Genomic DNA, 25,345 nt, shown 5'->3' with positions numbered 1-25,345 from the left:
CCACTAAGCATCTGCATTTTGGATTATTTGAGGTGAGGGGGCTCTCTCGATTTTTGTGTGCAGTGCCAAGTAAATTATTGGCATCAAAATTATTTCTCAAACTATAACCACTTGAACTGGGCCATGTTGAATCTCATTTCATTATTTCATGTTCATATTTCTAGCCTCTTTGTCCGTTTTGTATTATTTTTCTCTCCTCGCTGTTCTCGCCTCCATTCTTTGCAATTTAGTAGCATCTGCCAATGTAATTAACATGCTTTTTAACACCTCTTCCAGATTAAAGATGTGAAATAAAAGCAGGCACCACACCAATCACTGCAGCACCCTCTTAAGGAGCCCCCTGCCCCTCCAATTCATTCAATACATTATCATTTATCATAACCCTTTCTTTATGATCCTCCGGTCAGTTTTCAATTCCAGTGACAGCATTCATACTCAAACCAATCTGGATTCATTTACGTAGCAAGTTTTCTGAGCCACTGAGCCAAATTCAGACTTGGTGTAAGCAAGCATCCCTCCTTTGACTTCAGATGCACCTGAGTATAGCAAGTCTGAAGTTGGGTAACTGTATCAAGTCAGACTCAAAAAGGGAGTTGTACAACTAGACAGGAAGCAACACAAGCCCTGTTACTGCCATCTACTCCATGTGGCTGAATCCCTGGGCTTACACAGAGCCCCACTGATTTCAAACGGGCTCTGCACGAAGCAACTCACAGAAGTGGGGCCTTACAGTCCAAAGGTTATCAAGTGTACACTAGCCATTATTTGAATGATTCTGCCAGTGTTTACGGACTTGTTTTGGTCTATTTTTAAAAGACAATATTTTGATCTTTTTCCTAGGAGATACTATTTCTGTCATTTTCCCTTTAAAATTGTTATTTTAAGCTTATTTGGGATTGGTTTCTTCTGGGAGGGAAGGGAGTGCAGTTCAAGGATGAGTTTGTTTTGTTCTTGCTCCCCATACTTCCTCCCTTTTATTTTTTTAATTAGGTCAAGCAGGTTAACAGATGAAAGAGCAAGTTAATTTGTGTTTTCAGAAGCCCAACTAAAACACAGCAAGCGTGTTTCAGTTTTTAATGATCTTTTGTCTGGTTTTTGACTATTACAGTTATTTTGGGGATGTGCTAACTTTCTCCCTGGGAGTGCAACAGCACCTTTAGTTGCTTTCATTTAAAGAAAAAAAAATCTTCAAAGATTTTACTGAAATCCACCTACCACATTCCTGTTGCACAGCAATTTTGTAATTCTATCCCTACCCATCAAAAAAAAAAAAAAAAAAACCCAAATGTACATTCGTCTGGCATGCAAAAATTCAGAGCACAACACCACTGAGACAAGTGCATTCATTCGAAGTGGCTACTTCCAAACCAGGAAGGAAATCCACGGGACTGATGCATCTCACAGCATGTGGTGAAGAAACAAACTAAAGGGTTTATTTTAGTGGACTAATGCGACTGACAGTTCTTGGATACACATTCTGATCCATGGTTCTACACGATCCAAGCAGGTCACAAAGCTGATTCCTGGAGAGTTCATATGAAAACTAATGTGGTAGAAAGACATTTAACACTTACAACAATTTAGAGCCTCTTACACATCCTAGCTTGATTTCCTAGCTTGCGAGCTGCTGGGGCAAGAACACTGTCTACGTCTAAGTCTGTTCTTTCATTATGTTTGTACAGTACCTAGCACAACAGGGTCCTGACCATGGCCTATAGGCCTTGTGCAAGTGTTGCCCAAAGGATGCAGTTCATGCAGAATCCAGTTTCTGTTCTGCAGCACCAGAGGATGACCATGACTTAAAAAAGGCCTATGGGCCTGGAATACCCTTTACGTGAACCTGCCATGAATCTTTTAGAAAGACATCCAAGCTTGATTTTAAAATGGTCGGTGATGGAGAATCCACCACAAACCTCGGTAAATTGTTCCAATGGTTAATCACTCTGACCATTAAAAATGTATCCCTTATTTCCAGTCTGAATTGGTCTAGCTTCAATTTCCAGCCATTGCATGTGTTATACCTCTTTCTGCTAGATTGTTCCCCATGCAGATACTTGTCTTTTCTGCATTATTATTGATAATTCTACCATTTCGATCTAGCAATGGACCAATACCATTGTCAGAATTCTTTCTGTTCCTAATATATTTTAAAAACTCCTTCTTATTGTCCTTCACTCTGCTGGCCATAGATTTCGCCTTGTGTCCTTTGGCTTCCCTTACCAATTTTCTAGAATTTTGAACATCTGGATTTATATTCCTTACTATCAACTTCCCCTTTCTTCCATTTTTTAATTTATTTATTATTATTATTTTTTACAACTGCCTTCACATCCCCTCTAAACCAGGTCAGTTTTTGAACCAGCACAGCTTTCTTCCTCGATTGTGGCTTTTGGGGGGGATTTAAGGGCTCTCTTAAATGATTCCCAATTGTCATTCACATTTTTCTGATTAAGTTCTTCCTCCCAGCTGATTTAACTCATAATTATAAAAAATAAATATCTAGAGATATACCTATATCTCACAGAACTGGAAGGGAACCCAAAAGGTCATCGAGTCCAGCCCCCTGCCTTCACTAGCAGGACCAAGTACTGATTTTTGCCCCAAATCCCTAAGTGGCCCCCTCAAGGATTGAGCTCACAACCCTGGGTTTAGCGGGCCAATGCTCAAACCACTGAGCTATCCCAATTGTGAAATCGGCCTTATTAAAGTACCATATATATATATATATTTTTTGCTAGTCTGGACTTTATTCTGCTTGCACAATATAAATGTGATCAAGTCATGATCATTTGTACCTAAGCTACCATTCCTTTTTAGTTCTGTGATCAGTTCCTCTTTATCTGTTAGGACAAGGTCTAATACAGAATTCCCCTGTGTGGTTGCAACACTTTTTGAGACAGGAAATTGTCATCTATTATATTTAGAAATTCCAAGGATATTTTACTACTAGCAGCATGAGACCACCAGCATGTGTCACTCAAAGTCAAATCCCCCATGATCTTGCAGCTTTCTTCCTACACATTAAAGATAGGTGCACATGGGAGAGGTCATCCTGTTCGCTGGTGTGATTAGGTGGTCTGTAGGAGACACCAATTAGTGCCCTATCTTGTGCTTTATCTGTTAGGATATTGATCCATAAGCATTCAAGATCATTTTATCCCAAGTTATCAGTGACTCGGAAACAGGTAATGCCACTTTTGACATAGCGTTCCAGTCCCCCTTCCCTTTTGCCCACTCAATTCTTCCTAAATAGATTAAAAGCAATGGTTATAACATTTAAATTATGCAAATCATCCCACCAGGTTTCAGTAATACCAACTAGCTCAAAGTTATGCAATAAATGAGCAATTCCTCTTATTACCCACACTCCTAGTATTGGTTTATAGGCAACAAAAAACTTATCCTCCTTTGGTTCCTTGATTAATTTTGTTCTCAGCATGTCGATTTTGTGCTGAGTGATCATATCGTCCCTCTTTTTACCCTCCCCTTTTGCTACTAGTTTAATCCTCTCCTGGGTACTCTAGCCTGTCTATTCCTAAGGAGATTGGTTCCCCTTCTATTGATGTGGAGACCATCCAAACTATGCAGCCCCCTCTCCGCACAGAAGGTAGACCAATGTTCCATAAAACCAAAACCCTTCACCCTATACCACTCACCTAGTAAGCAATTCACTTCCAGAATCTTCTGCCTTCTGTCTTCCTTTGCTCGAGGAACAGGAAGGAGCTCAGAAAAGATGGTTTGGACAGTCTGCTTTTTCAGCACACTTCCAAGTGCCCTGAAGTTATCTATTATCTGTGTGATATCCTGGGACACAGTATCATTTGTGCCAATATGAACCCTCACCATCACCAACAGATCCTTGCCCATAGACTTCAGAAGCATATCCAGTTTTAGAGTGACATCTCAAGTCTTGGCTCTGGGAAGGCAACACACTTTCCTGTTCCATTTGGATCTGATCCACTTGCATCTGAAGAAGTGAGGTTCTTACCCACGAAAGCTTATGCTCCCAATACTTCTGTTAGTCTTAAAGGTGCCACAGGACCTCTGTTGCTTTTTACAGATTCAGACTAACACGGCGACCCTTCTGATACTTGACACTTTCCTGTTGTCTGCCTGTTCCTTGCAGAATGTTTATTCAATTCTGAGTACTGAACAAGGATAGTCTGTATACCTTGGATGGCTGGAGAACTCTTTGCAGGTAAGCCTGATTTTCTTAGAGGTTGGGCCAAGATGCCATCTACATGTGTCTCCCATATGTCTCTCTGTTTCCTTGGACCAGCTGGATCTTGAGAGGTTTCTTCCACAGATTCCATATTGAGGACCTGGTATCGATTTGAAACTTCTAGCTGTGGGAATTCCTCCTGCTTCTCTTCTCCCTTGTGGCCAGGGTCTGGCTATTCTCATCTGTCTCCAACCATGTGGAAAGCTGCCATGATCTCGTCTCTGGTGGTTATGAATGACCAGGCCCTCCCCTCTGACTTCCTCTGTAACCAATTCCTTCGTGGCCAGCTCCATTCTTCCTTGAGCATGAGATACTGGTGGTTTGTCAACCTGGTTGTCTTAAGAACTCTTCAGCTTCTCCGATTCTTAGTAGCATCTCAATTTGCCCCTCCAACACAAGAATCTTTTCCTCCACTACAGGCACAAACTTGCACTTCAGGCACAGGAAATCGCTTCTGGCTTCAGGCAGGAAAGAGAATATGGCACACCCGCCGCAGCTCCCTGGAGAAACTGAGCAGAGGGTTTTGTTCTTACCCGAAACCACATGTTATTCATGCAGGGAAAGCTGTGCATGAGGTTTGGTTCTCACCTGAGGCTGTGTGTTTAGTCTATGCTATTACTCAGGCAGAGCTTAACAAGTCCAAGACTCTCCTCCTCCATTTCAGTCCTGACAATCAAATTGCTCATCTATAGCCTGATCACCTCACATACTGTTTATTGCCACCACCATCCCCTCTCTCACCTTCTAGATACCAATCTTGCCCCTGCTCCAGTCCATCCAAAGTCATCTGACTTGTGTGATCATGTCACCCCTTCTATAAATCTTTCCATGGCTCTCCACCACTCATCAAGTCTGAACTCTTTGTCCTTGGCATTCAAAGACCTACAAACCTCCCTCTGACTTTGTCTTCACTTATATTCCATCCTATCAGTAATCTTCATGTCCCCTTTGTTCTCCACCTCCTCCTCTGTCTCTCCTGCCATGCTGCTCTCTGCGTGTGAAATGCCTTCCATAAACTTGTTTGCCAAGCCACCCTCCTTACCTCATTGAAATCAGCCCTAAAAAAGCTCTATACTCCCATCTCACCTACAAGGAGCGAGACAGGAAATAAAAGAGAAGCAAGGAGAGTTAAATTAATGGAGCATCAAGATACATACATACCTTACTAAGTAGCTGTGTGATAGTACCACCCTTTCCTTCCCCCCGTTTTTTTGTCTGTTTATGACCCTGGCTTATTGTGTTATACTTATATTAGATTTATGCTCTTCAGCACAGGAACGGCCTCTGTACTTGTCTTTGAGAAGCTCCTAGCACATTTTGAGGTAATAAAGTTAGGAATCATGCCATGAAATAAATACAGAGAAAAATTAAGGTTGAATCTCAGGGAAAACATCAAGAGTGTAATCTATTATTCGGTGAAATAATCTCCAAAGAGAAGGAGTGGAAGTCCCATCTTTAACAGATTTAGACTAGGATAAAGTACTAAAAATATACTGGAGAGAACAATCCTGCGCTAGACAAACCAGGGAGGGATGTATTAAATGAGCTGTTAAGTCTTTCTAGCTCAAATTTCTAAGATCTACAGTTAAAATACAAAGGAAGTGAAGTTTAGATTAATTCAGTTCTCCCCCATATACACAATTTCCTTGGCTAGGGTTTGAAAAACATCTATCCAAACACCTTCTACCAGAAGACTAAACCTACAAGCCAGAAGCCCATACTCAAAATGGAGCTAATCCCTCCAGCAGGGTGTCACAGTTTCAGGAGGACACCATCTGTTTCCCCCACTTCCATGGTCCACTCCAGGAGTTGCCAGTCAGGTCTCAGACCATCACCTGTCTCTGGGCAAGAACCCTTGTTCCATTTCCTTCAGACGGGGGGTTTTAAGGCTGCACAGCTCCCTGCCTTATACTGTGATATCCCCAGCAGCCAGTCTGCCTAAAGGCCAGCACCTGTGCATTGCTTTCACTCTGACGGCTATGAACAGCATATTGCCAGCAGTTACAAGTTACCACACAGCTCTTTCTAAGCAAGCACATTTATTCTTGAGGTAAAAGCATTGCAGAGAAAACATAATAAAAATCAACAGATGTCAAAACACACTAAACATGCAGGAGTCACCCATCAGTTTTATGGGACCCTAGCAGGCCAAAGTCTTTCCAACCTTTACAGAAGGGTATGGATCCCTCTTAGACAGAAGGTCCTGTCTGTTTGCTGGATCAGAAAGAAGGCCTTGTGTCAATTCAAACTCATCCTTTCATACTAAAAGCTCTTTCTTTGTTTAGTCTCAGTGACTCGCCTTAATCAGCCCCCACGGTAGGTAGCTTCTGTAGGAGCTGTGGTAACCCCTCCTGATGGAGTAGAACACAATCATATATAAAGCATCCATAAATTTAATAGAATGGCACCCAAAGATACTGCATGGGGTTGCAATATCTGTCACACAGGGTTCAAGGCAGTACCTAAGAACTCCTCCCTCACCTTGGTACTGGAAGTACAGCCTTATCCTTGGATACCACCAAAGCTTCCTCAATCTTCCCTATCAGCCTTTGGTTAATAAGATGTCTGGTAAATGTGGCGCCCTCCTCTTCCCCTCTCAGCTGGGAGGAGGGAGGGTGAAAAAACATTGAGCATTGATCTTTCCCGGCTATTCCAGCTGAAAGGCAGGGGCACAGTACTCGGCTCCACTCTCATCCCTCCATGGGAGATCTGGTGGGTCTCTTTGCCTGAGTGTTGTTCAGCTGTGGAGTGGAGAGTTGGTCATTTCTCTGCCTAAGCACAAAAGCAGATCAGGGAGCAAAGTACCAATCCCAGGAGCACTCTCTGCTCAACTGTATCCTCAGCCCATGTGCTTCTTCCCACTTAGCAGACAGAACATTGAACTACAAGACAATCACGTGGAGAGGGTTTTTTAGCTTTACTTAGGGCAAAAAGAGGTTGATGGGGAATTATTTTGAGTTGCAAGTAATATTTGAAAATGCAAATGAAGTATCACCACATGGGATTTCAGGAGCTACCCGAAGTGAACCTAGCTATGGAGACTGAAGCACCCTCGCCCTTAATCAAATGTGGTGTCTCTTTGTACCCAGAAGAAAGTGCAACATTGATCACCAGCACAAGAAATATCTTTAACTCTATTAATCCTGTGCTATGCTTTAAGAAATGAAAGCACCTCAAGCGCTCCTTGTGCGGTTGTTTGGCTAAATTCTCAATGATTAACACAGCTGAGTGCAGCTTCCACGGGGCTTCTTCACAGAATAGCAAGGGCATGAAAGGACATGTGCTGATTAGAGGCCATCAACTGTGCGATACATGTCGCCACACCCTGCGTGGGTGGATCAATGGGCAAAAGTACCATTGGGAAAGTCCTGTTCAGCTGCAATGGAATAGAGCATTCAAACCTCACAATATATAGTTTGCCTACTCAGATAATCATTTGAGAGAGGTGTCCTTGTAAGCAACCTTCATATGCACAGTACTGCCTTACGTAATTTCAATTCGCTCCAGCCCACCTATTACTGCATGAAGCACATTCGCCCTCTGATGAAGGCCCAGGCTAGGAACATTCAAGCATACAACAGCCTGGGACAAGCAAAACCCCACTTAGGACAAGTGATACTTAATCCCTTATTGCCTTACAGTCACAATGCTGACCTGAACCTTAACCTCCCGAGTGCACTATCCGACCAGCCTCCATGACCTGAGGTTGAAAAATGCGAACTAGTCACCTGCCTCAATCTTCCGGTAGATGTCACTGAGCAGCAGGAGAAATTTGCTCATCTGGCTAAATCTGCTATACTCAACTGGCACGGCTCAGCCACTTGTGCACCTGACCGCACATCCGGAAGAGAGCACAAGCGTAGTTTTGGATCCATCTCCACCACTCCCAACCAAAAGTGTGGTACTGGAGGTCACTGCTAGTTGGTGACAAAGAAAATGCTCATACAGGTGAGTTCCACAAAGGAATAGCCTTCTAAGAAGTCATCCTGACCTAGGTCAGGAGAGTTGGTCACCAATGGACTGATTTGAAAAACCAAAGCCAATTTTGACACTTAAAGATGAGTGTTCAAAGGGCTTATGGCACATCCAGATTGTCTGAAGAAAAGTGGAAGATGACAAATTACGTAAAATGTTCCTTATGCCCTGAAATGAGAACAGGAAAGTGTCTCTGGTTAAGCATCTCCTTATTCTCAGCTGATACGGTACAGTAACTTCTTAAAGCAATACTCCCCAGCGAACCATAAATAGATGTGCCTGCTACAGCAACAGTACTAAGAAGACTCACCCCCTTCCCCTCTCCTCAAGCAGTCACAAAAAACCCCAAATCAAAGCTGAATAATAATACTTAGCACCCTTCATCTCCTCACAATGACCCTTTGGAAAGGTAAGTGCTATCATCAACATTTTATAGATAAGGAAGTTGAGGCACAGGCAGGTGTCATGACTTGCCCACGGTCACCCAGCAAGTCAGTGGCTGAGCCAGGACTAAAACCCAGCACTATTAGCTCCCAGTCCTGTGTTTAATTTATTCTGATTCATAATCATATAATCTAATAACTCAAACATCAGTATAAACATCAGTCCATGAAAAACAGTGATCACCAAAAAATAACCCCCATAGACCTTCTGACATAATTCCCACCCCAAAACTCTCAGCTCACCCAGACCTTCCCTGGACATCCAGGAGAAAAGAGGGACAAAGCCTGTTCTGTAGTTATGCCCAAGGTGGATTTGATTCAAATCACTAGTCAGGAAGACTCAATTTAATCATGGTTTTCTACATAGAAATGCATTCTTGTTGGTTATTATAACCTTAATACATATTCTTCACAACTCAGAGATAGATACAGGTTTAATTTTTAGAAGGTACACACTATACATTTTTTAAGTGATTTATTTTGAAAACTTTTCAGATTAGTTTTACAGCTATATCAGAAAATGAATGATTGTTTGGTTATTTCATTTACCAAAGGTAATTGAAGCAGATATTTATGAAGTCATTGGGAGGTGAACTATCTCCAATTCATGGCAAAAAAAGGATTAACCTGTTGATGTATTAGGAGAACATCACCAGACAGACATTTAAATTGTTTTATTTAACTAAAACAACAACATTAAGTATTCTGGATTTTTTTTTTCAACAGCAAACATATAATATTCTAAAAAAAAAAAAAACAAGCATATGTCCTTCACTTCTCACAATTACCTCCAGACTTCTTCTCCTTGTGCAGATCTATTCCACCCCCCACAATCTTCTATTCATTGAATTTTTTGAAACTTTGCACTTTTAGAGAGAGGTAAGGGATTGACTCTGTGTACACAAATTTGCAGAGGGACAATAGAGTTGAGGTCTGTTATTTCTCACCTCTATATATTAGCAAATATGTTTTTTAAAGAAATGGTAACAAGCATGTTACCTCAGGAGACACAAATCCACGGTTTGAGAACTGCAAAACTAAGCATCTCTGATGGTATCTTCCAGACTGAGCACTGAGTCGATTGGGTAGATAGAAAGATTAACCTAAATAATCTATAGAGAAGCCCCTGAAACCCCATAAGATTGGGTCCCTAATCCATGAACTATTGGAACTCATTTACAAAACTTTTCTTAAACATTACACGAATATATTGTCTCATACTAGAATTTATAATCCCTATTCCATGATGAGATATCTTTGAGCCAGAATGTATCTTAATTAAAACTATATTTAAGATTTTTTTTCCTCAAAAAGCATTTTTATCAAAAAAAATCTGATTTAAATAAAAAAAAATATATATCATTGATTTTTATCCACCCTGGTTATGCCCTTCGGTTCTGCAATAGGAGTGCATCCCTGAAAGTAGTGCTAGCTTGTAATACTGCCACCACTTATTTCATACTAAGCAACAAGACTCATCGAGAGGCTAACATAAAAGTGAAAATAAAAAAATCCAGTGAGTTGCTGGGGGGAGAAAACACTCTCCTAGAATGGCCCAGACAGACTTTCAGGCCTCACCAAATAGGAGCAGGTAGCGAGTTGATAACTTTTGCAAGTGAATTTAATTCTAGACAGGAAGTGATTTTCCACGAGATTGATGAGGAAGTTAATACTCTCTATAAATAAACTAAGGTCGCTTCCCTGCAAACTACTCCGTGCAGACTGTAAGGGTTTACCAAGATGGAGCTGCTCATAGCAGGGGTTCTCAACCTTTTTCTTTCTGATCTCCCCCCACCCCCCAACATACTATAAAAATTCCATGGCCCATCTGTGCCATAAAAACTGTTTTTCTGCGAATAAAAGCCAGCGTGAAGAGGTAGCAACCAGGGCAATTGCCCGGGACCCCACCAGGGCCGGCTCCAGCGTTTTTGCCGCCCCAAGTGGAGGGGGGGGGAGGGAAGAGGAGCCGCGATCGGCTCTACCACCGCCGCTTCATTCTTCAGCGGCAATTCAGGGACTGAGGGACCTGCCGTCGAATTGCCGCCAAAGACCCGAACATGTCGCCCCTTCCTGTTGGCTGGTGCCTGGAGCCGGCCCTGGGCCCCACACCACAGAGAGCCCTGTGAAGCTAAATTGCTCAGGCTTCAGCTTCAGCCCCAGGCAGTGTGGCTTCGGCTTTCTGACCTGGGCCCCAGCAAGTCTAATGCTGGACCTGCTTGGCAGACCCCCTGAAGCCTGCTAACAGCCCCCCAGTGGCCCCAGGACACGGGCCTAACTTTATAAAAGGAAAGGTAAACATATAACTGAAAAAAGCACATCTTAGTCGCAAGTCACAGAAGCTGTAAGTGTCAGATTAAACCTGAGCAGTCAGTTCCTTAATAGTGTGTTTAAATTTCCCCCATAGACAGAAGGAAAGTAACAGGTACCAGAATTAATGTAATTGTTGATGTTTTCCTTGCTAGGGAGCTTTGAGCTGGACAGCATCAGGCTGATGATGTGGAATATTAACATAATTCAGGCAATAATGCTTTAAGCCGTCTTTTAAAAGATAATTACGGGCATACGAACAGGGCACATCTACTGGCGCAGTTTCATTCTCACTGCATTATGTTCTCCCACCTGGGAGGGGCTGAGGTGCACTGAAGATGCTCCAAAGAATCCTATTCAGCTTCTAGTAGCAACTTCCTAAACAAGCTTCCTGAGCGAGCTCAGTGAACAGACGAAGTTCGCATCGAATCGGTCAGGCCTATATCTTCATGACACATTCCTCTAGAGGCCGTTTGCATTTTTGTACAGTAATTCATAAGATATGGGACTGAATCAGCCAGCTCAGAATGTCACATGAGAAATATTATTCCTAAGGGTGGGGAAAAAAGGAGGTAAAAAGGCTTATTACACAGAGATACAAATTTGAAACACGCAGACGGTAATAATAAATCTACACAGCATTCATCTTCAAAGCATTTGACAAACAATAGGCCACATTCTTGGCTGCCTTCAGGCCCCTTTGCACTGCTCAGGCAGTGCGGGGAGAGGGGGTTTTCCTCAGCTGGTGCAGAGCAGAGTAGACATAGCTGCCCCACTCACTCCTCCCAGCTGAGCCCTGGGTGCAGAGAACATGTCAGTACAGAGAGACAGTAAGATCAGAGTGCACTGCAATGCTGAGCTAGAGAATGGACCTTTAGGAACCATAACCAGCTGGCACAGATCTAAGCAGCCCCAATGCTGGGCTCGTGGTGATACAGATTCCAGAGAGTCAGAACAGCAGAAGCCATTAACCAGTGCTCAAAAAATTCCTGCACTAGAGATATCTCCATTTTATAGACTGAGGCAGACAGCCAACATTTTCGTCCTCCTATTTGGGGTTCCTCCATTTCTGAGCACCGAACCCAAGATACCTAGGGCCTGATTTCCAGAAGCACTGAGCACTCACAGCTTCCACTGACTTGGGTTGTGGGTGCTCAGAACTTGTGAAAAATCAGGGCCAAGAGGTCTCAAGTTGGGCACCCTAAAACTGAGAGGCCAAAGAGCAGTGGCATTTTTGGACTAAACACCTGTCTCAAAGACACAAAAACACAAAGTAGAAAACCTCCCCTCCCAGGCCACTGGTAGTGGCCAAGCAGAGAATCAGGATCTTGGACATCTATTATTCTTTTACTGCAGTAGCACCCTTCAGGAATCAGGCCCCACTGTGCTAAGCGTCATGCGGACAAACAAAAAGATAGTCCTTGCACCTGAAGAACTTACAGTCTAAGTCTACGAAGAGTGTAAATGGTGAATTCTCTATAACTTGAAGTCCTTAAACCATGATTTGAGAACTTCAGTAATTCAGCCAGAGGTTAGGGGTCTATTTCAGGAGTGGGTGGGTGCAGTTCTGTGGCCTGCAATGTGCAGGAGGTCAGACTAGATGATCTCAATGGTCTCTTCTGACCTTAAAGTCTATGAGAGACGACGGAGGAGCACAAGAATGAAGTGATTATGAAGTAGCTTGATAAGTACAATTATTGCACACCGCAGCCTGCCCATCCAAGAGTATTTTGCAGGCATTATCACAGAGAGGAGTTTAATGAAGGATTTTGACGTTTTACAGCACTTTTATAAACAACAAATTTTGTAAGACAAACTTCATTACTTTTTTTGATAGAAGTACAAATATAATGGATGAAAGGACTGAGATAGATGTAATATGTTTGGATTTTATTTGATACAGTGCCTCTCAAAACCCTGGCTTGAAAAGTTATTCCAGTTCATAAGAGAAACACTCAGGAAGGCTTAAAACTAGGAAATGATGTAGAACACTGTACTGACTTAAGAAAAGATGTTTGGTGGGAAGGGGAAGGTTAACCACTTCTTTTAGGACCAATTCTAATTGATAAGGGAAGCTAAAAAGGGAAAAAATCCACTGGGGATTGGAAAGGAGATGTGTGTTAAGTATAATAGGAACAAAAAGTAATCCTAGCAATGGTATACACCTGTTACTAGATGGAGATGGTAAAGTTGTTAGTAATAATAAGGCAGAAAAGGCCAAAGCATTAATAAATTTCTCTTCTGTATTTGAAAAGAAGCAGGATGGTGTACTTAGATCTTGATGAAGTAATTTACAGTCTATTAGTACCTAAAGAAGATGTTAGAAAGTGTCTACTAGAGATAAACATTTTTAGATCAGCAGGCCATTAACTTGTATGCAAGAGTTATAAAAGAGTTGGCTGAGTAGATCTCTGGACCGCTGGATATTAATTTTTTAATAAATCTTGGAATACCGCGTAAATTGCAGAAGATGGTAAGAGTGTTATCGTTGTGCAAAAATGATACATGGAATAATCCCAGAAAACTCTAGGTTATGCAAAAATCAATCCCAGGCAAAATAATGGACACGCTAATATGGGATTCAATTGATAAAGAATTAAAGGATAGGAATATAAGCAATGCCAGTCAACATGGTTACAGAAAAAAAAAAAGTCTTGTTAAACATGATTTCATTCTCTGATGAAATGGAAGTTTGGCTGATAAAGGTAACCACATAGATGTCATATACTTAGACTTTTATAAGGCATTTGACTTAGTACTGCATGACATTTGATGAAAAAATTAGCACTACATAATATCAATAAAGAACATATTAAATGGATTAAGAAGCGGTTAACTGACAGATCTCAAAAAGTAGTTGGCAATGGGGAAGTATCATCAAAAAAGGGTCTCTCTTTGGTGGGGTTCCGCGGGGGATCAATATTAGGCTTGACGCTATTTAACATTTTCATCAGTGACTCGGAAATAAATACAAAAAAAATCCCTGCTGATAACATTTACAGAAGACACAAAGATTGGCTTAGTGGTAAATAATGAGGAGGACTGGGCAGCCTTACAGACCAATCTGAAGCTGGGCCCATTCACACAAAACGCATTTTAATACAGCCAAATGCAAAGTTACATATCTTGGAACAAGTAACGCAAGCCAGACCTACAGAATGGGGGACAGTATTCTGGAAAGCAGTGACTCTGAAAAGGATTGGTGGTCAGAGTGGACAAGTAACTCAAACTCCCAATGCCATGTCGTGACAAAAAGTGCTAAGGCAATCCTTGGATACATAAACAGGAGTAGTAGGGAATAGGAGTTTACCTCTGTATATATTGCATTGGTGACACCTGCATACAACTCTGGTGTCCACCCTTTTTAAAGGATGTTGAAAAATTGGAGAGGATGCAGAAGAGAGCCACAAAAATGATCTGAGGTCTGGAGAAAATGCCTTACAGGGCAAGAGACTTAAGAGTGCAATCTGTTTAATTTAGCAAAAAGAAGATTGAGAGGAGACTTGATTCCAGTGTCAAAGTACCTTCACATGGAGAAAATACCAGGTATTAAAGGGCGCTTTAATCTAGTGGCAAAAGGCGGAACAAGAAACAATGGCTAGAAGTTGAAGCCTGACAAATTCAAATTAGAAATAAGGCACAAATTTTCAACAGTGAGGACGATTAAGCATTAGAACAAACTACTAAGGGAAGTGAAGGATTCTCCCTCTATCTCTTGATGTCTTCAAATCAAGACTGGGTTCCTTTCTGGAAGATGTGTTTTAGCCAGACAAGTTACTGGGCTCATTACAGGGGTAAATTCATGAAATTTAATGGCCCGTGTTGTAACAGAAGGTTAGACTAGATGATCTAAGGGTCATTTCTGGCTTTAAACTCTATGGATCCATAAGTCATTTATTAGGAATCTAGACAAGCAAGTAAACCATACAATAAAGGAAATACACATAATGATAAATTGGAAGGAGGTGCAAATGCTAGTGAGGGCAGAGAAATAATACAAACGGATGCGAAAAAAAATTTAAAAAGAGGCAGAAAGCAATCCAGCAATAAAAATGTAAGTTAATATATCTATGCAAAAAAATGATACATCACATACATTTATTGGGAGGAGACATTTGGAAAGGAGTAATGCTGAAAGATCCAGAAATTTAGATATGAGCTTGCAACTTTTTTTTTTTTTTTTTTTAAAGGGTGTGATACAGTCATGCAAAGACATCCAGTCACAAAACTGTCCTCTATACAATTCTAGTGTGATTTCACACAGAATATTACCTTCACCACAACACCAGGAAGCTAGACAAACTGGAGGGAGTTCAGTGAAGAACAACAAACATGCTCAATGAATTGATTATGGGGAAGACTGAAAAACCAAAGTGCTAGAACTTAGGTGGAGATGATTTATGGGCAGGAAGGCATTATTCTTCCTCGAGGCTGACTAGATACCACAATGATGATATAAAAATCTGGATGGATAGGAGAGACAGGAAAATTATCTACAAATAACTAAATAATGTAAACACAAAGGGAAGGAGAGGAACCATTTAGGGTGGTACAATGGACTATAACTAGGAGTGACTGGATATCATTAGTAAAGGAAGCGTTTGCACTGAAAAGCAGGAAAGACATCCTGACGTTCATTATTTATATGAAAGCGGCATTCAAAGGTCCTAACCAGATTCCTGCTCCAAAGAGTTTATAATCTATTTGAAACAAGACATGACAAGTTAATGTAACAAACAATAGCCCAGGAGAGGGAGGCCAAGTTAACAGTAAGATAGCATGGTTATGATAATAGCTATTGTATAACTTGATAGTTCTAAAGCACCTGAAAAGGGTCTCTTAAAAGTAAATACTTCAACTGTTCTGACAGCAAGGGACATATTAGGCCAGGAAATAGTTTCCCCAAAGGGAACTGGGGAAACCCCATGTTTAAACTAAACTGGATAAGACACTAGTAAATGTACTTCAGGAACTCTTATCTTTGGTTTTTCTATAATGCTCAGCACAGATATGCTGAAGTAGAGGCACATTAGACCTGTATGAGACCATCCACAGCGTACGCACTTCATTTGTTAAACAGAAGTGAGTCAGCAACCACCTAGTCCTCCCAAAGGAGTTTTATTTACAGAAGGAGCCACACCATCCGGGGCTGGTTCACCTGCACATCTACCAATGTGATATATGCCATCATGTGCCAGCAATGCCCCTCTGCCATGTACATTGGCCAAACCGGACAGTCTCTACGCAAAAGAATAAATGGACACAAATCTGACATCAGGAATCATAACATTCAAAACCCAGTAGGAGAACATTTCAATCTCTCTGGTCACTCAACAACAGACCTCAAAGTGGCAATTCTTCAACAAAAAAAACCTTCAAAAGTCTCCAACGTGAAGCTGCAGAACTGGAATTAATTTGCAAATTAGATGTAGGGATATTAAAGAAGGTACTAACAGTGCTTCCCCCAAGTGACAGTGACCCCCTCATAATTTGTCCCCCACACTTTAAAATCCAACAGTTTCACCAAGAACAAAAATCTCTTGGGTCTTCTATTAAAACTTGTAAGCTACTGTCTGTAGAAATCATTGATTATATCTATCCTGTGAAAGATACTTTATTACTATGTAAAACTTACAAACAAGTTAATTGACTTTGTTCTTGAAGTAATTGATACAATGTAAACAAACACTATAAGACAGGGGTAGGCAACCTTTCAGAAGTGGTGTGCCGAGTCTTCATTTATTCACTTAAATTTAAGGTTTCGCGTGCCGGTAATACATGTTAACAATTTTTAGAAGGTCTCTCTCTCTATAAGTCTATATTATATAACTAAACTATTGTTGTATGTAAAGTAAACAAGGTTTTCAAAATGTTTAAGAAGCTTCCTTTAAAATTAATTAAAATGCTGATTTTACACCGCCAGCCTGCTCAGCCCACTTCCAGCCTGGGGATCTGTTCACCTAGGCCTGCAGCGGGCTGAGCGGGGCGACTCGAGGTCAGGGCAGAGGGCTGGGGTGTGTGTGGAGGTGCAGGGCAGAAGGCTGGGTGTTGGGGCGACTCGAGGTCAGGGCAGAGGGCTGGGGGTGCAGGGCAGAAGGCTGGGTGTGGGGGGGGGTTCAGGGGTAAGGGCAGAGGGCTGGGGAAGTGTGGAGGTGCAGGGCAGAAGGCTGGGTGTTGGGAGGAGGTCAGGGCAGAGGGCTCGGTGTTGGGAGGAGGTCAGGGCAGAGGGCTCGGTGTTGGGAGGAGGTGCAGGGCAGAAGGCTGGGAGGGTGTGGGGGGGTTCAGGGCAGAGGTGTGGGGGGTGAAGGGCAGAAGGCTGGGGTGCTCAGCTCATGGGGGTGCTCCCAGCCCCTTGCCCTGAGCGGCTCATGGCAGGGGGCTGGGAGGGATATGCCCTGTTCCACTCCCTTCTCCAACGCCCCGTCCCTACCACTCTCTGCCTCCTCTACGGAGCAGGGAGCACGCTGCCGCTCGGCTCGGCTCTGCTCCTCCTTGCAAGGGCCATCGCCGGCAGGGAGAGGGGGGAGGAGGAGGAGGGGCCGGAATGCACCATGTTGTGGGAAGAAACGGGGGAGGGGGGTGCTTGGCTGCCGCAGGACCAAGCTTCTGCCTCCTGCCCCCGCAGGGGAGAGCAGTGGGCGGGGAGGCTGAGTGGGGCGGGGGGCAGGGAGGCAGAAGCTTGGTCCTGCAGCAGCCAAGCTTCCCCCCCCCCCCCCTTCTTCCCCCAGCGTGGTGCTTTCCGGCCCCTCCGCCCCTCCTCCTCTCACCGGGCAGGCAGCATGCCACTCAGAATCGGCTCACGGGCCGTGTTTGGCATGCGTGCCGTAGGTTGCCGACCCCTGCTATGAGCCGTTAAGTGACTTTCACTTCATTCAACGGCTCCTAGGACAGACCCCCACCCTCTGTGATTAAAGGGCCGGGAGTCTCAAATGAATTAGCACACACCCTGAAAGTGGTGGAGACAGTAAATTAAAATATGGTTAAGGTATGGAATGTATGCTGATGAATGCCTGATATACATGAATGGTTAGGAAGGTGCCAGCCTAGAAAGGGAGTATCCATCGGCCGAAGAATGTGTCAAGTGGATGACCAGAAAACTCCCAGAGGGTAAACTGGGATCCACTCCATCACCTGGAAGGATGAGAAACACAAACTTTGGACAGTTTGGAGCCACCAGAAATGTGCCCAGGAATGTGCCATCTGTTGATTGAGTCAGCAACAGCAGGATAAAACAGCTCCCACAGACTAACATAGGAATTAATTCCTATAAGAATGGACTCTCAAGACTGATGACTGAGTCTCTGGCTCTGCTGCCAACCTCCAGGAGCATCTGACACAGATTCGACTCCATCCTCATGACCAAGATACCTGGCCAGTAACTTGGCATGAGCAACTTCTAGGCTGGTAACTATAACACCTATACAGAACTTGAATGAATGATTGTGTGAATAAATCTATATATATGTGTGTGTGTGTGTGTGTGTGTGTGTGTGTGTGTGTGTGTGTGTGTGTGTGTGTGTGTGTGAAATAAGTAATGATAGGAATAAGTAGTCAAACAACGTTGTTTACTTTTATCTTTTGCTTTATCATTATATTTACAATAAATGTGGCATCTCTGCCGTATCCCTCTTAATAAGATCCTGCTGGTTTTTATTTTATTGGTATAACAGATACCATCAGATTAGGCCTGAATAAAGACTGGGAGTGGTTGGGTCATTACAAAACCTAAACTTAATTTCCCCAATACTAATTTCTCCCTACTGTTACTCACACCTTCTGGTCAACTGTCTGCAATGGGCCACTCTCTTACCACTTCAAAAGTTATTTTTTCTCCCTTGGTATCCTGCTGTTAATTGATTTATCTCATTAGACTGACCTAACGCTTGGTAAAGCAACCCCCATCCTTTCATGTATTTATACCTGCTCCTGTATTTTTTACTTCTGCATCTGATGAAGTGGGTTCTAGCCCACGAAAGCTTATGCCCAAATAAATTTGTTAGTCTCTAAGGTGCCACAAGGACTCCTCTTTCCCCCCCCCCCCTCATGAAAATACGTGACTTAAATGAACGACACTGTCCGCACAGGAATCAGAACTCCATAGCAATGACAATTTAAATACAACTGGAGCTGGTCTACATACAGTCTTTATTACAAATATAATCAATGTAGAAACTGATTAAAGTGGTGCAACACCCCAGTGTGGACACAATTATAGGGATATGAAGCATTATATCAGTGATGTTTATTCCAGGGAAGCACTTTTATACTATTGTAATAGCATCCACACAAGGAGATTTTACCCCTTTTAACTATGTTGAAATAGAAACTAGCATAGCTAAGCAAGGCAAAAACTGTGTACACACAAGCCCACGTTGCTAGCAGGATTCCAGCGCCATTTCCCTATACCATGGGCAGAGATTGTGTGTGTGCACGCATAATGTTATGAAACTGTGCTATTCCTCAAAGGGAGCCTAGCCTGTCTCCTGAAGACTCACTTCTTCCATGATGCCCACAAGTAGTGAGTCATTTAAAAAAAAAAAAAAAAGTTACATCTACTTCTCTGGCACACAGCATGTCTACTCTGTGTCTGTCTAGTGTAGACTGAAAGCTCTTTGGAACTGGGAGTGTTCATGCTTGTCATTAATAACACCGCTCAGTAAAATAAAAACAAGTCCCTCCCCATTCAAATTAGAAAAGCCATTCTAGAATCACTCCTGTAACAACCATGTTTAGACAGTTGATGGTAGCAGAATCCTGAGCTCCCCCACCCCTCAGACAGATACATAGATCCATTGTATAAAAGTCTGAAGACATATGAGGTATGAAACCTCATTTGATCTCGGCTGAATATGCCAAGAATAGGAGACTTAAAACTTACTGCTGTAATTTTTCCACAATATGAAAAACCTGGATAGATGGCTCTTAAGTATTTTGACTTTTTTTTTTTTGTATTAATAAACCAGATCAGTCTTCAGCATGTCCTTTCAACAACATCACATGGTCTATCCCTATAAGGTTACAGTTACGTCCCTACTTCTGCGAGGAGAATATTTAAAAGAAGATTTCAAAAATGAGTCAAGAGCTGACCAAATTGTAATCTTATAATATCACAAAACAAGAGTTTCCTGCCAGTACACAAATGCAGACACAGATCCTGTGACCATATTCAAAGACCATTGTTATCAGTCAGAAAATGTATAGACATTTGCTCATTTGAAGGGAACCAGGCAGGTAGATTAACTCCAGAAGTTATGGTTTTGTAAAAATGAGAAGGTTTTACATAAACCTGATATTAACATAAACGTTTGCCTTTTTTTAAGATAACAGTTCTGTTTGGATTTAAATATCCCCCTTTACCATTGCAATTCTAAGCTCCACAGTTAGTGCACAAAAACCAAAACCTGACTACAAACAAAGGTGAAACTGAATACTGTTTTCATTTCAAAAGGAGAATGAAATTGAAAAAAGAAAAATAGTGAAAAGTGAAAGGAGAGTTTTAGAAATATCAGTTTTAATCTCAGTTTTTGGTAACATGAGGAAATTAATTGGTTTTTAAAGGAAACATTTTTAAAACAACACTTCTACCCTTTAACATGAGGAATCTGGGTATAGTGGACTGTATAGCTGTTTGTTTTGGGGGAAGGGTAAAAATAAAAGTAGTTTACTTTTATATATAAAACTGGGTCCCAGCAGGCCAGGGTTGTGAATAATACGCAGTCTGGATAGCTGAAACAGATTCCAAGTGGGTATAATTTATTTATCTAAACATTATAAAACCACACATAAAAATCAGGTGATTCCTTCTGGACTACATGGACAAATATCATGTCTTCCAGATTAACAATGCAGCAGAAATCACTGCTGAGAAATCGTAAACTGCATCACAAAGGAAAAACAAAAGAATGAAACACTGACTCTAGAACTTCATAAACTACCACAGAGAGTGAACGAAAAGCAGAAACGATAGCATTAACAGCCATGCAACCTCTTTCATTTACATCCCTGGGACAGAGAAAAAAAATCAGCAGCTTCACAGAGTAGGCAAAGAGTTTTTCCAGTTGAAAAGTACCGCAAGAACCACCAAAAGAGGATGTTCAATAAGGGAACAAAGGAGCCACTAACCAAACAGAAGCATTAACCTATATCTTCATCAGGATGGTAACTGTGCCCATACCCCGTGGCTTTGCAATTAGTCACACTTTTTATGAAACAGATAAAAATAAAAATCCCTAAAACAATGTTTAGGAAAATAACATTCAGACAGAGTCTGGGGTTTGCAATGAAATCTGCACATTCTCCCTGTATGTACATATTGTCAAACAGGCATCCCCACACCTAATGTGACAGTTTGCTACAGTTACCAAAGAACAAACACTCTATACAAACACTCCTTAGAGAGGTTGAGGAAATCAGACCCAGAAGTGCGAGTTTAAAAATAATCAGTAGAATATGGAACATTCTTTCACATTGACAGCCCCTTAAAGCAAGACAGGACCAAAAAAAAAAAAAAAGCCTAGAATAAGAAGAAAACAATCAGATCATAGCGAAGCCAAATTACGAGCCTAAACAACTACAGGCAAGGCCCTGGGGAACGGGCCACAGTTTCAGATTACAACGTTTTATCTTCAGCTTCTTGATGCATCTCACCCCTGGCCTGATGAGAAATGCTTCAGCTCCTGCCAGAACTAGGACGTGAGGATGGTATCTGGGTATAATGGAGAGGGAGGGTGTGGGACGGAACAAGAGGATTTCATACTCCTCTCCAGCCCAGAGGTGACTTCTGCAGAAAACATTTAAATGCACACAACCAAGGACAGGTTTTTCATAGGTATAAAACAGAGATTCAGAGTGGGAGGTTAGTAAACTAATTTTCAAGAGGGTGTCTAATTATTAGACGCTTATAGCGCCCTACCATCAATGCTCTGCCCAAAATTCACTATAAAGGGGGCACCAGTTCCCAAATACAGAAGGCTTGAAGAAAGCCAGTCCCAGGCAATACACTAGTATTAGTATTGTAGGGGACCTTACAGCCCCAACCCTCCCTATCACCCTTAGTATAATCTTTTGCTCCACCATCCCCCAAATTCAAGGTCTTGCTGATCCCGTTTTTCACGTCCCTGTCTAAAATCCATTCTTCCCTCTCCAGCACAACAATTAGAACCCTGGCCTGTACCTTGGTCACCTCCCACCTCAACCCTCCAAGTCTATTCAAAACATTGCTTCCAAAAAAAATAGTCTTCCCATAAGCTGCTCCAACTATGTTACCCCACACTCCTTCCTCAAATCCCTTCACTTGCCTTCCTGCTGAGTTATTAACCACGATCATTTTACCCAGTGCCATAAATGTACACAGCACTTCACAAACAGAAAGAGACAAGGCACAGGACAACAGTTTCGAAAAATCAAACGTGTGGAGAGGGAGGAGAACAAAGTAGGAGAATTCCTGGCAGGAGATGGTTTTAAAGCAGCATTTGGAGAAGAGAGAAGGACCCTTCGTAAAGCAGGAAGAAATGAGTGCAGAGATTCAGGGGGCAGCAGCTGTTTGGGCTCAGGACAGCAGCTGGGGCAGGGGAGGATGACAATGACTGTCTGCCTGGCAGCTTATGCCATGGAACTGTCATTCAGTCAGAACAGGTGGAGTATCAGGGTGTATACCTGGTTAAGGGGACATGGGGAAGCCCCCATCTTTTAGGGATCTGGTATATTCGCAAAGCACCAAGAGCGTCTTTCTTTGTTTAATTTGGGGGTTTAGAGGGTCTATCAGCAAGGACACAGAGTGGCAATTTGGAGGGATAACCCAGTTTGGTGGGGTTAGAGGGCTCTCCGTGTCTGAACAAGGAGTTGGGGGGGGTCTCCCTACTTCGGGGAAAGTGATGAGGGAACTGGGGGTTCCCAACTTAGGGGAGCCAGAAGTCTCTAGATTGAGTGGGGCTGAGGACTCCCTGTTTAGAGTCTGGGGGTGAGGGGGGAAGTGACAGGGGAGCAATGGGGGGTTCCCTGCTCAGGGGGGGAGCAATGGGGGGTTCCCTGCTCAGGGGGGGAGCAATGGGGGGTTCCCTGCTCAGGGGGGGGAGTGACGGGGGGCTGGGGGTTCACTGCTCAGGACTGTGGCGGGGGGACTGGGGGGGTTCCCTGCTCAGGGGGGAAGCGATGGGGGGCTGGGGGGGTTCCCTGCTCAGGCTGTGGCGGGGGGGGCTCCCTGCTCAGGGGGGAAGCGATGGGGGGCTGGGGGGTTCCCTGCTCAGGCTGTGGCGGGGGGGCTGGGGGTTCACTGCTCAGGCTGTGGCGGGGGGGCTGGGGGGTTCCCTGCTCAGGGGGGAAGCGATGGGGGGCTGGGGGGTTCACTGCTCGGGGGGGAAGCGATGGGGGCCTGGGGGGTTCCCTGCTCAGGCTGTGGCGGGGGGGGGCTGGGGGGTTCCCTGCTCAGGGGGGAAGTGACGGGGGGCTGGGGGTTCCCTGCTCAGGACTGTGGCGGGGGGACTGGGGGGGTTCCCTGCTCAGGGGGGAAGCGATGGGGGGCTGGGGGGGTTCCCTGCTCAGGCTGTGGCGGGGGGGGCTGGGGGGTTCCCTGCTCGGGGGGGAAGCGATGGGGGGCTGGGGAGTTCACTGCTCGGGGGGGAAGCGATGGGGGCCTGGGGGGTTCCCTGCTCAGGCTGTGGCGGGGGACCGTTCCCCGAGGCGGCTGTACCTGAGCGTGGGGCCGACCGTGCTCTCGATCTCCCGCAGGATCCGCTCGTGCTCCGCCGCCGTCTCCAGGCTCTCCAGCTCCGCCATCTTCCCCCGCTCCATGGGCTCCGGGCCCGGCTGGGACGCAGCGAGCCTCGTCCACCCCCCAGCGCCGGAGCCGCTCTGCCTCAGCCCAGCCCCAGGCTCGCCTGCCGCGCCCCCTCGCCGCGCCGCGTCTCCGCCTCCCGCCGCGCCGGCATGCCGGGGAAATGTAGTCCTGGGGGAAAGGGGGTGTAGCCTGGGCCCAGAGAGAGAGGACTCCCAGCGCCCCTCAGTGGGGGACCCCCACCCCTGTCAGACCTGCCCCAGCGCCCCTCATTGGGGGATCCCCCACCCCGTCAGACCTGCCCCAGCGCCCCTCATTGGGGGATCCCCCACCCCGTCAGACCTGCCCCAGCGCCCCTCATTGGGGGATCCCCCACCCCCGTCAGACCTGCCCCAGCGCCCCTCATTGGGGGATCCCCCACCCCCGTCAGACCTGCCCCAGCGCCCCTCATTGGGGGACCCCCACCCCTGTCAGACCTGCCCCAGCGCCCCTCATTGGGGGACCCCCCACCCCGTCAGACCTGCCCCAGCGCCCCTCAGTGGGGGACCCCCCACCCCTGTCAGACCTGCCCCACCGCCCCCTCATTGGGGGACCCCCCACCCCGTCAGACCTGCCCCACCGCCCCTCACTGGGGGACCCCCACCCCGTCAGACCTGCCCCACCGCCCCTCAGTGGGGGGACCCCCCACCCCGTCAGACCTGCCCCCACCGCCCCTCACTGGGGGACCCCCCCCCACCCCCGTCAGACCTGCCCCCATACCCCTCACTGGGGGAACTCCCCTCCCCTGTCAGACCTGCCCCTAGACCCCTCACTGGGGGGACTCCCCTCCCCTGTCAGACCTGCCCCCAGACCCCTCATTGAGGGACTCCCCACCCCTGTCAGACCTGCCCCACCGCCACTCACTGGGGGAACTCCCCCTCCCCTGTCAGACCTGCCCCCAGACCCCTCATTGAGGGACTCCCCACCCCTGTCAGACCTGCCCCAGCGCCCCCTCACTGGGGGAACTCCCCTCCCCTGTCAGACCTGCCCCCAGACCCCCTCACTACTGGGGGGACTCCCCTCCCCTGTCAGACCTGCCCCAGCGCCCCTCACTGGGGGGAACTCCCCCTCCCCTGTCAGACCTGCCCCAGCGCCCCTCACTGGGGGAACTCCCCTCCCCTGTCAGACCTGCCCCTAGACCCCTCACTGGGGGGACTCCCCTCTCTTGTCATAACTGCCCCAGTTCCCCTTATTGTGGGGAGACATGCCTCCCCTTTCAGACCTGACCTGGGTGCCTCTCCTTGGGGGAGATTACCATCAGAGCTGCCCCAAGAGGGTGACCACCTTTGTTGGATAGAAATAGGGAGAAATCACATGAAACATACGGGACAACGCTTAATTTTAAGGGACATTTTAGGGAAACACCATTTTCCTCAGCATAGCATGTATTTTTCTCTGAAGTGTACATTCGTACTGCCTTCAAGTATACAATACAATTATCATAAGCTTCAATATAATGTTTAAAATGGTCAAGGGATGTCCCTTAAAATCAAGTCAAGGGATTTCCCTGAAAAGGAACAAATCAATTAAATAAGGACCAGTTCCTTAAAATAAGGGGATGGATGGTCACCCTATGCCGCAGTGCCC

At 44.8% G+C, this 25,345-nt stretch overlaps 1 protein-coding gene across 5 annotated transcripts in view; it reads right to left on the bottom strand.

The window, feature by feature from the left end:
• Positions 1 to 23,839, bottom strand: part of EXOC6B (exocyst complex component 6B) — a 442,104-nt gene extending 418,265 nt beyond the window's left edge. For 3 of the 5 annotated variants that reach the window (XR_006175726.2, XM_042855633.2, XM_065597305.1), the window contains exon 1: positions 23,636 to 23,838. Coding sequence is in view for 4 of the 5 variants with exons in the window: in XM_042855633.2 (XP_042711567.2) it covers positions 23,636 to 23,736 (101 nt within the window). In the remaining variant the exon portion in view is untranslated. Of the gene's footprint in view, positions 1 to 23,635 lie in introns of all 5 variants that reach the window. The other 2 variants (XM_005291461.4, XM_005291460.4) reach the window with 2 other exon arrangements.
• Between the last annotated feature and the right edge of the window lie 1,506 nt (positions 23,840 to 25,345).

Source organism: Chrysemys picta, chromosome 5 (assembly GCF_011386835.1).
Source record: "Chrysemys picta bellii isolate R12L10 chromosome 5, ASM1138683v2, whole genome shotgun sequence".
Classification (NCBI taxonomy): Eukaryota; Metazoa; Chordata; order Testudines; family Emydidae; genus Chrysemys; species Chrysemys picta.
This window is presented reverse-complemented; position numbering and strand designations above follow the sequence as displayed.